At 47.7% G+C, this 11,433-nt stretch overlaps 1 protein-coding gene across 1 annotated transcript in view; it reads left to right on the forward strand.

Moving 5' to 3' along the window:
* TPCN1 (two pore segment channel 1) overlaps nt 1-11,433 on the forward strand; it is a 23,617-nt gene that overhangs the window by 417 nt on the left and 11,767 nt on the right. The window contains exons 2-12 of the mRNA XM_009873141.1: nt 2,518-2,694; nt 3,976-4,089; nt 4,349-4,479; nt 5,907-5,995; nt 6,200-6,234; nt 6,633-6,691; nt 7,519-7,618; nt 8,385-8,501; nt 9,410-9,534; nt 10,798-10,846; nt 11,049-11,112. Of these exons, the coding sequence (XP_009871443.1) occupies nt 2,518-2,694; nt 3,976-4,089; nt 4,349-4,479; nt 5,907-5,995; nt 6,200-6,234; nt 6,633-6,691; nt 7,519-7,618; nt 8,385-8,501; nt 9,410-9,534; nt 10,798-10,846; nt 11,049-11,112 (1,060 nt within the window). The remainder of the gene's footprint in view (nt 1-2,517; nt 2,695-3,975; nt 4,090-4,348; nt 4,480-5,906; nt 5,996-6,199; nt 6,235-6,632; nt 6,692-7,518; nt 7,619-8,384; nt 8,502-9,409; nt 9,535-10,797; nt 10,847-11,048; nt 11,113-11,433) is intronic.

Here is an 11,433-nt window from a genome sequence, read left to right on the forward strand (position 1 = left end):
AGCACAAGAGCCCGACCCCCGCCTGATTGCACCCTCCCTGCAGGGAGTTGCAGAGACTGATAAGTCCCCCTTGACTCTCCTCTTCTCCAGCTGAACCCCCCCAGCTCCCTCAGCCTCTTCTCACAGGACTTTCCCTCCAGTCCCTTCCCCAGGCTCGTTGCTCTCCTCTGGACCCGCTCCAGCCCCTCCAGAACTTTCTTGCAGTGAGGGGACAGATCTGCACACAGGGCTCGAGGTGAGGCCTCCCCAGTGCTGAGCACAGGGGCAGAATGACAACCCTGCTCCTGGCCACGGAGATTTCCGTAACTTGTCACAGATGATCATTTCACCCCTTCTGTCACTCTGGGGTGAACGGTTGGGACTGTCCTGGAGACATCTCGTGTGCTGGAGACATCTCCTGATCCTGCCACAGATCTTTTGAGTGGCCCCGGGATGCTTGTTTGGCATCAGCCAAGCCCGGCAGGGCATGTAAGACACGAGAGGTTTTTACAAGAAGAAAGCATACGGAGATTAGGATCAGCCAGGAGTGAAATTTATTTCACTTAAAAAGAAATGAAAAACAACAAACAAACCCCACCCGTGCTCCGGTCATGGGAAACACCATCATTATGTCAACAAAGGCGAAATATTTTTAAGATCCCTGTACAGTCTGGTATGACGAATTAGCTACTAAAACTGAGCTTCTCCCAGAGTTGTGCGGTCTGTAGCTGTTCCCTCACTGTCCTTCCTTCCTCCTCCTCTTCGCTCCCTTTCCCAGGCTCTGCGTTGCAGCTTGAGGTGCTTCGGACTCAGGTTCTTTTGCTGAAGCCGCTGCGAGGCGGTTGAAACTGTTTGTCTGAGGAATATCGCCTCTCTGACATTTTCAAACCGCGTAGCCTTGGCCCTCGGTGATACTTGAGCTTCATCGTACTGCTCGAGCAGCGCCAGCGATGGAACAGCAGCTCCAGCCCCTCCCGGGCTTTTGTTTAAACTCGTGATTATCGGAGACGCTCTGCAAAGGGTCATTGAGCTGCTGCAGCGCCCGGTGGTGATGTGCGCAGCAGGCTCGGCCCTTCCGATGCAGATTATTCTTGCTGCTGCCTTGACCAATGGTCATGACGATAACGTCCTTGAAACGGAGCAGCCGTAACTTAAAGAGCGCACAGATTGTTTATTGGAACCAGTAGCTGCAGGCGAGAGTGTCTTATCCCAATAAGATGACTTTGCTGTCCAGCAACGTTTTTGAATTGCTGGGCTACGAAGAGGCAGTATTTAAACAATTTTTCATTCTGCAAGTGTGTTTCGTCAGGCGTGAATAAGAACGCCCCGCTGATCTGAGTCTAGCGCTCTCTTCGAGCGAGGGGTGGGGGGAGCTTGTGTTTTATGGAGCTTGCTGCTGCGTTTTGTCCTGCTCACAATCTGGTTCGCTGACCCGGCAGTGCTTGTTTGTTTATTCTTACACAGAAAGGGAGCTTTGCCTGTGAGATGAGTAAATGAGAAACGTCTGAAACCCTCTTCTGAATTAGGCTTGAGAATGCTTCACTTGGTAAAGGAGGTCTCCTTTCCTGACCTTGCTATCCATTTACAATCGCAGTTATTCCACTTTGATAGTAATAGCTTACTGTCCTTATAGTAATTGCTTACCTGGAAAGATGTTAATTTAAGAGGAAAGAAAACAACTTCTTGTGCATCTGTGTGTCCCAGCTGGGGAAAAACAATCTCTTACAACAGTTTCCAAGAGGCAGCAAGTTTCCCGTGAGTGACAAAGGCTCCCTTGCTTAAACCGTTGAATCAAGAAAGAGAAGAGGCTGTTGGGTGGTTCTGCCTGAAAAGCCTCTAAATTCTCCGCAAACCAAGTTTTGTCCTGGAGGTAATGGTGTAGCTGTTTAAAAATCAGTTGTAGGCAAACAGTTAAGATGGAGTATCTGACCTTTTAATGTTAATTAAGCTTTCTAGTTAAGAGGGAATGACAAATCAGCATAGAGACCCGTTAATTTTTCATGGAGTCTGTCTTCTCGTGTTCCTGGAGCACAAAACGCCGTCTGTGCTCCGGTCTTTTCTCCCAGACATTTTTGCAAGGCCAAGATAAGGAGGAGCAACTGTCAGCAGGTGTCCTGGGGCTTATCTCTATGTTTTTGTGTTCTGTCCTGGAGAAGTTTAATCAAATGAGTCTGTAAACACTTTGCAAATAAATGAAGTGCTGGGCTTATGTCAGGATGTTGATGAAAGTTTCTTCACCTGCCTTTATAAACTCTTTCAGCACCCTCCCTCATTTTGAGAAGGCTTGAGGGTTTCTAAAGCAGGAGTTTGTGGATATCGATGAGTTTCATTACTGGAATATGCTTAAGAACAGAAGGGAATGTCCCGTGTGTGTTGAGTCCATCCCTCAGTAAACAGAGCAATTCCAGGCTGTAAAGTGGGAATAGTCTGTTGGGAATTAGATTTAATCCTTACAAAAGTCTGTGTTCTTCCTGCAGAAAGCTGTGTAACAGTGCAGAGAGTCACTAATGCCGTTCTCTTTTATTCCTGCCGCCCTAGGAAGGAGAAAATAACGACAAATTCTTCACTCACCCCAAAAATGCCAAAGCACTTGCTGCCTACCTCTTTGCACACAATCACCTTTTCTACCTGATGGAGCTGAGCACAGCGCTGCTTCTCCTGTTGCTGTCCCTCTGCGAGGCGCCAGCGGTTCCTATGCTCCGTCTTGGCATCTTCGTAAGTACTTTGGGGCCAAATGAAGAAGCCTGCCTGTTTTGCATGGGTAAGAGGAAAAAGAAGGCTAAACAGAGGGGAAGAAGGTAGCGGTAGTAGGGGAAAAAACCTGACTGGCTTGTTCTGTCAATTGGTTGGCAGCAGTTACATCCACCAGCAAAACTTCCTTTTTTTCTCATCTGATGTGCTTAGAGCACAACAGAAGTGACACTTACTTCATGTTGTCGACTTGTGCAGTTCTAAAATTTTATAACAGAGAAGCACGTGAGCTTTGGTTTTTCTTGAGGTAACTCAATAATCAATGAGTTTTGACGGGATGGTTTTAAAGTCACTGTCAGGGTTGGTGCCATTAACCCAGCACCGCCACCGGTCCCTAGACGAGAAACAGATCTCAGCCTGGGACAAGTCACTAAACCTTCTCCTGTCTTCTCCAAGTATTGTGAGGACTCTTCAATGTTTGCATGAGTGACTTGAAGTTTTAGGCCGAACCTCCCCAAGATGCAGGTTGAGAGAAGGGATACACAGACTGCTGGGATACACCAGGAGCTGCTGTTGCTGGTAGAAGAATCTTTTGGAGCTGTTAATGGTGCCCTAGGTCTATGCCAGGGGTGACAACCTTGGGGTCAAAGAGTTCCTCAGAATAAGTCAGGGCTGCATAACTCAGTTTGGGTTTTGAGCTGTGACTAAAGCTGGAGTTGTAAGAAAATACTGTTATCGTCTTAGTGATGCATTTTGCATCTTCCAACAGAGGTCCATCAGCTGCCAAAATCTGTGTTCTGTTCCAGAGCTTGGCCAGGACCCTGTCTCTCATTGTCCAAAACATCTATTTCAACAGAAACCCCTTCTTCTGTGTAAATTCCCTCTGCCCAGCAGCTTTTCTTCCTGCATTTCACCAAAAAAAAATTGCAGTCTCAAACTCTTTTGAAAGGTTTTTGAATGAGTTGCTGGTATCTTGCCCTTTTGTTCCAAATGTATCAATACATTTTGTTTGTTTGTTTGTTATGTTATTCAAGTTTAAAAGGGATGCAGAATTCCATGAAACTTTCTGGGCTGACACTGAATAGAGGGAAATTCTCTGGCCTTTAATAAAAGCTGAAAGTAAGAAAAACTTTGAAAAACAACGTTCTGTGCTAGATTTAAGAGTGGCCTTGAGTTTGTCTGCATGTGCTCAGGCTCCTGTCAAACCCGTGTGCTTCTAGAGGAGGGAAGGGCAGAAGGGTGGCCTGTGCTGTGCTGCTGTTGGGAATTGGAAGCGCTGGTTTAACCTTTGCTGTTTTGTAACAGGTCCACGCAACCCTGGAGCTGTTTGCGTTAATTGTGGTAGTCTTTGAACTCTCGATGAAGATGAGGTGGTTGGGCTTCCAAACCTTTATCAGGCACAAAAGGACCATGGTGAAGGTAAGTTGTCTGTCTGATCGTCAGCGATTCTCCTTCAGCATCTTTGGGAACCAAAGAACCAGATTAAATATTGGCCTAGACTTTAGCAGGGATGACGTAGCCGTGTGTCCCAGCTGCCAAATGATTCACGTGCGATCTCTAAGCTCTTGGATCCTTAAAGCATCCAAGTAAACGTGTGGGCAGTGAGAGCTTTGCCTTTCCCAAAAGGAGACTGCAGCTGTGCTTCTCATGAAACCTCTTTTTTTAAATTTTTTTCCAGACTTGTGTGCTGTTCGTACAGTTCATAGAGGCCATCGTGGTGTTGGTGCGCCAAACCTCGCATGTCCGGATAACGAGAGCTCTGCGCTGTATCTTCCTGGTGGACTGCCGTTACTGCGGTGCCGTCAGAAGGTGAGCGCTTGGCTGGCTGGGCTTTTCTGCTCTCGTGCCCGGGACAGAGGTGGAGGAAATGAGTGGTGGTCAGTGGAGTTAAAGGCCCTGCAGAGAGACTCGGACAGATTGCATCAATGGGCCAGCGTTAACGGGATGAGCTTCAACAGCAGCAGTTACCAGGCCCTGCACGTGGGCCACAACAACCCCAGACAAGGCTCCAGGCTTGGGGCAGTGTGGCTGGGAAGCTGCCTGGCAGAAAGGGGCCTGGGGGTTCTCATCGACACGCGGCTGAAGATGAGCCAGCATGTGCCCAGGTGGCCAAGAAGGCAAACGGCATCCTGGCTTGTGTTAGAAATAGCAGGGGCAGGGAGAATCTCCCTGTACTCGGCACACACGGAGTGTGTGCTCCCTCCAGCACCTTGAGATCTCTCTCGTGTTGAGGTGCCCAAAACTGGATCTCGAGGGGCTGGAGCAAGTGCAGAGGAGGGCAATGGAGCTGGGGAAGGGCCTGGAGAATAGATCTTGGGAAGAGCGATGGAAAGAGCTGGGGCTGTTTAGTTTGAAGAAGAGGAGACTGAGGGGAGACCTCCTCACTCTCTACAACTACCTGAAAGGACGTTGTAGAGAGGTTGGTGCTGGTCTCTTCTCACGGGTAATTCGTGATAGACCAGGAGGGAATGGCTTCAAACTGCAACAGGGGAGGGACATTAGGAAAAAAATTTTCACAGGAAGAGTAGTCAGACATGGGAACAGGCTGCCCAGGGAGGGGGTTTATCCCCATCCCTGGAGGTGTTTAAAGGTCGTTTAGATGTGGTGTTGGGGGAGATGGTTTAGGGGTGAGCTTTGTGGAGTACAGTTAAAGGTTGGACTTGATGATCCCAAGGGTCTTTTGCAGCCTGAATGATTCTATGATTCTGTGAAAAGCTCTGTGATGCTGCAGCATCTCAGCAAATAAATGTCTTTCATGGGCGTTTCAGGTCTTGGACATCTTTTGTCATTGCCACTGAAGTGTTACCTGGTGACTTGCCTGCATAGGGAAATGTCATAGGTGGTAGCTTTGGATGTGCTCAGGGTGCACAGCTCCTGTTTGTGCTGGCCTCAGCTGCATAAACTGCCTCAAAGAGCACAACACGTGAATGTGGCTGTTCTGCAGCTGGCTCCGAGGTTTGCCCAGAAACTGCCCAGTGAATCACCGAGCTAGTCTTTAGTCTGGAAAAGGAAAGTTGACAGGATGACATTAGTATTGTTTGCGTACCCCAGAGCTGGCTTCAAAGGACAGATAGGTAGCTTGGAAACAATCTTAATTTACTGAGCTTTCTACTTTTAAACCGTGGAGAGAGTGGGAAGGAAGTCCTCAAATACGATGTGGTGTTGGATTTTTTCCCTAGCAACCTAGAGGAGAACACGTGTGAGTTTTAGTTTATTAGTGTTTTCTTCTTTTTCAGAAATCTGCGACAGATCTTCCAATCCCTCCCACCATTTATTGACATTCTTCTCCTCCTGCTTTTCTTCATGGTGATTTTTGCCATCCTGGGTGAGTTGTATTTGTGGAAAGTAACAGGTCACAGGCATCACTTCATTGTCCAAAAGCACCACAGAGAGGTCTTACTCTTAGTGTGACCTTTTTCTTGGGAACAGAGACTCACAGCTCTACTGCTTGACATTAATCAGACTTTCTTTTTGTTTGTTTTTTCCCTCTTTCTTCTCTCCTCCTCTACCTTCTCTGCTGCTTCTCTAGGTTTTTACTTGTTTTCTCCGAACCACTCGGATCCGGTGAGTATCGCTGATTCTTTGAATGGAAGCTCGAGTTCCATTTTGACCAGTTTAAGAATTGGATGTTCCTTCCCGGGGAAGGAAAGTGTCTGGGTCAAAGCTCGGCCACCTCAGGGGCTGTCAGAGTCCAGCAGCTGCTGGTTCCTGCTTTGGCAGAGCCTTTAGCTTGCTGGGAATAACTACTACAAAAAAGCGTAGCTTTTAACTCTTCACATGTCACCTCTCGGGGACCATTAAAAAGGACCCATTCAGCAGTCCCCGTTCACTAGGGGAGGTATCAGGGGCTTGCAGAAGGGCTTGTGGTCAAGTGGGTGGGTGAATAGGCTGGTTGTGGTTTTGAATGTAATGTCACTATGAAATTCTGCTCGCATTTTGTCACGGGACTATTTTTCCTTCAGTACTTCAACACGTTAGAGAACAGCCTCGTGAATCTCTTCGTGCTTTTGACCACTTCAAAGTAAGTTCCTGCTTTTCTAGCTCAGTCTTTCGCTTTGTCCCCAAAGAAGTGTAGCAGAGCCCAGAGTTTATTTGCAGAAATACTCTGTCTCCAAATGTGACCCCTTTGCATTGCATGAAAGAGATTTCCTGAGTCAGCCTACGTGGGAGAAACTGGTATTTAATTTTGATTTAGGGCACTGTGACCTCAGATGCAGAGTTATCTCTAAGTGACTCAGGACACTTCATCACTGTGAGGGCAGTAAGGGAGGGAAACGACTTTATTAGGCCTTGGTCCAAGAAGGGGAAGTTTCTATTTATGCTCCTTTGACAGCCAACAGTTTGCGGATGTGAAGTTGCTTCTTGTTCCCGTGCTTCAGTTTGCCTATCTGCTAGGAAAGGGGGATAACAACAGTGGGTAAATATTGATCTGCTGTCAGGGAGAGCTTTGAGGATTAGGAAATTAGCAAAGGATGGAATATATCTGAGGGTGTAACACTCTTACACCGAGGCCATGTTGCTGTCCTTGCTACGTGTCAAAACACAACCTTTACCCATGTTACAAATCCCCTTTGCCCCTTCGGTTTTCTGGATGTGCAAGGAATGTGCTTTTTATATTCATTTTTTTTCATCATGCCTTCATGTTCCTGCCGCTGGTTGCTAGGCACAGGCTTCTGGGGCAGGAGCAACCGTGTGTTTTGCAGAAATGTGCGAATCTTTGGGTGTGGGGTTGCACACACACACACACACCCCCACTACATACACACTCGCCTGTGTCCTGTGCTCCTGCCTCTGTGATGGGATATGGAGCAGGAGTGCTTAAACTTGTGGGTTTTTTTTCGGATGCAGTTTCCCTGACGTGATGATGCCATCTTATGCCCGGAACCCCTGGTCCTGCGTCTTCTTCATAGTGTATCTCTCCATTGAGCTGTACTTCATCATGAACTTGGTGAGTCGCCTGAGGAAGCACTTGACTTCCCTTTGCCTGACTTTGGAGCCCGCTGAATCTTCCCCGTTCCCGAGAGCGCGCTGTAATAATCTGAGACCCGTTGGCACAACACTTCTAGAAATGGCAGCTTTGCTACAGATAAGACTCTTTTAATTTTTAACCACAAGGAACTGAACTAAATCACAAAAACCAGAATGGTGCGAGTATCTTTCAACTCCTTTCACATTAATATCGTGCTTGGAGTGACATACCCGGTTGCATGAAATTTATTGTCTTAATTATTTATCGTGAAATGTCATTTTATTATCTGGCCTTGCCTGAAACACTTTGTAAATCAGTTTGAAGGAGATGGAGTTACTAAGTATGGCAGGACTAGGAGAGTAACTGCAGCGTGAGAGCGTGGCTGCTGTGCTGGCTCTGCTGCTTGAGCATCTAGGGCAGGGCCAACACCAGCTCAAGGGAGGATGTGAGAGGTGGAAAAGGGCTTGTCAAAGGAGTTGAAGAGTTCTTCAACTCAAGGTGAGTGATTTGATGCTTGTAGTGGGCTTACAGTCCACTGCTGCTGTCCTAGATGGAGGGTTGGCTTTGACATGTGTTTGCCAAAACTCCTGTGGAAGGGTGGGTCCAGAGAGCGGCCCCCAAAACCTGTGTACCAGGCAGAACACTTCTTCTCTAGACTGGATGTTCCTCCCTGTTCAAGCAGCTCAGGTAGATCCAGGGTTTGAAGACCAAAGCAGGATTTTTCTCTCCTGTCTTCTCTCTGTAGCTTCTCGCTGTTGTGTTCGACACGTTCAATGACATCGAGAAGAGGAAGTTTAAGTCCTTGCTGCTGCACAAGCGCACGGCCATCCAGCACGCCTACCGCCTGCTGATCACCAAGCAGGTACAGAGCTCTGCGGGGAGGCTGGGAACAGCCTGAGAGGCAGGTCAGTGGTGTTTTAACACCACCAGTGGCCTGGAGTGCTCCAGAAAACATGATTTGTGTCTGCAGACTCTAATCGTACCCACCAAGGGCTGGTGTTCTTTTTTTTTTTTTTTCATTCTTGTAACTTGTTCACATCTGTCTCTGGAGAAAACACAGAGTCGTATGAATTTCAGCCCCATGTAAGATGCAAGTGTCCTGATAAAAATGAGTGAAATTTGTTCTGGAGTGCACCCGATCGTTGATTTCTCTCTGGTTCAGTGTGGCTCGCTTGAGGACTTGCTTCTCAAGCTCTGGTACTTAAAGAAGGGGTGGGTCATTCAAGCGAAGATACAGAACGTCGCTAGATGCTGCCACATGAGTAAATGGTGCTGAAACAGAGGTGACTCACCTACAAACAGCTCTTTACAGGGACAGAGCACTTGAGGGGGGAAGGTTGATTTCTTCCTTAACTTGTGAAGCAGCAGAAATAAGACCCCAAAATAACTAGCCTGCTTCTAGTACCTTAGTTCATGTTTAGGGCACGTAGCTGGTAGTCTTCAAAAAGTGCCAGTAATGGCATCTATTAGGCTGTCTAGTAATTTCCCAAGGAGAGTGGTTGAACTCTGTTGCTTGAGGTGTCTGGTTGAACAATTTTCACATGATAGGGCAACTGGGACCAGCTCTGCATTTGCTGGAAGAGCTTTCTGATCTCTGTGCTCTGGGATAAGCTCAGTGCGTTGAAGTGATAGCTTAAGGTACCTTTGGGGCTTAGCTATAATGGCATCTTGCGGTAATGTAGAAATCCTGCTTAAAACAAATCCAGTGTGCTAGCCTCTGTGTGCTTCTGCCTGATGTCACTGCTTATGACAACGTTCCCTTGTTTCTAGAGGCCGTCTGGAATTTCCTTCAAGCACTTTGAAGGGCTGTTGCGGTTTTACAAGCCTCGGATGTGTGCCAGAGAGCGGTATCTCACTTTCAAAGCACTGAATCAAAGCAATACTCCTTTAGTCAGGTAGGACGGTCGTACTGCTGCACCCAGAGCAGGGAGGTTGCTTCCCTCTGCAAAGCTAGGCTGTGCCTCGGAGAGGGTGCCTGGGTTTACAGAATGAACATCATTGGAGAAGTGGGAGTAGAGTTCTGGGATTGCAAATATTTGTCTGGGAAGCAGGGAGCTTGGAGGGGTGGGTACCCTGGGAGGGGAGGATTTTCCTTGGGAGGTGCTGCCGTTCCTGCGTGCCCTCTTGTGGATACAGCGCTCGGCTGGCAGGCACCAGGCAGCCCCTGCTTCCCACCTTCTCTGCCAGAACAGAGGAGCGAGAAATTGAGGGAACAGCCTTTAGAGCCTGCAAGGAGCGTTTCTTCACACAGCGCAGCCTCGCAGCTTAACAAGTTTTTGTTTTTTTCCAGCAGCTGGCTGTGTCCCCCAGGGTTTTGTTAATTAAAATCTGATTCTGCTGGTGCTTTCAGGACTCTCATCCTCTGCGTTATGAGGCAGAGAATTGCCATTCTGGTGGGTGGGTGCATCTAACTCCAGCCAGCATGGAAGTGGAGGGAATTAGAGCAGGAGACCTTTTCTTCCTTTTCTTTTGTTCTGGCCACAGACAGGCTCAAAGCGAGTCTCCAAGGTGCTGGTGCTTTTCCTTAAAGTCAAGCGCCACAGAGAAGTATTGAAAATGGCACAGGGAGAAGGATTGAGTTTTTAAATTTAGGCACCTAATGACACCAGTAAGTGTCTGAAAAGTTCAGCATCTTCACTTTCAGACTCCTAAAGCTGTAACAGGCCTGACCCTGAGCACCTGGACAGGCACTCATGTTTTATGAGTTTCTTTGCTTTCATGTCATTTTTCAAGTTTCATTGTGGTCTTAAAAAGCGCATGTACAAAGGTGTTAGAAAAAGACTGTACGAGTAATTAAGGCAGCCCAGGGCTCCTTCCTGAAGAGCAGTACAATCTCTGTCCCTTGGAGTTCACTATCTAAGCCTCAGGTCTTTGGTCTTGGTGGTAAAATTCTGGAGTTCAGCAGAGTCAGAGTTTCCTCTTGAGGGCTGTAAAGTTCCAGAATGGGGGTTGGCTTTGCACCCTGTTCTGGCTATTGTCAGTCAGTAGCCTTTGGCCCGATGGGGAAGAGGTCAGTGCTGAGTTCTATCACCCGTGGCTGCGGTTCTAGTAAGGAGTTAATAACTTCCAGGGACTCTCTGCTGATGATGCCTGACAAGGACAATTAAGGATCTAATCAACTCCAAGGCTCTGATCAGATGCTTCTTTCTGTTTTGCAGCCTAAAGGATTTTTACAATTTCTATGAAGTTGTTGGCTTAAAATGGAAGGTAAGTAGTTGTTGGGTGGAGGAGAGGGCAAGTATGTGGGGGAGGGAGAGCAAAGGAGGCGAGTGATGGAAGAGAAAGTGGGCGAGAAGCAAAAGCAATCTGAAAGAAGCAGGTGGTGGGGATAAGGTGGGTCTCCACCGCTGTATTTTTTTTGTGGGGATGTAGTGTTGGCTGCTTCTGATCGTGGCTGTTCTGCTTCCAGGCAAAACGAAATCGTGAGCACTGGTTTGACGACCTTCCACGGACAGCGTTCCTTATTTTTAAAGGTAACAGGCTGTGTTTTCATGCCAGCATGTGTTCAACTAGCAGGAATTACAAAGACAGGGCCCTCTGAAGGGACTGTCTCTTTTGTCCCTGGTAGACAGCTGAGTTAAAGCCTACAACTCACTATGTATTCAGAGTCTCGGAAGAAGATTTCTGTCTTCTAAATACTCCCTGTGCTCTGACCCAAACCCTGCCTTCCTTAAAGTAAGAGATGACTTGGCAGAAGCTCTGTAGCGAACCAGACCCTAAGGTCATGAAGGGCTGCATTCCTTTTTCAGCCCAGAGGTCAGGTGGGGATTTATGGCTGGGGAGCCCAGCAGAGT

Source organism: Apaloderma vittatum, unplaced genomic scaffold (genome assembly GCF_000703405.1).
Source record: "Apaloderma vittatum isolate BGI_N311 unplaced genomic scaffold, ASM70340v1 scaffold24767, whole genome shotgun sequence".
NCBI lineage: Eukaryota > Metazoa > Chordata > Aves > Trogoniformes > Trogonidae > Apaloderma > Apaloderma vittatum.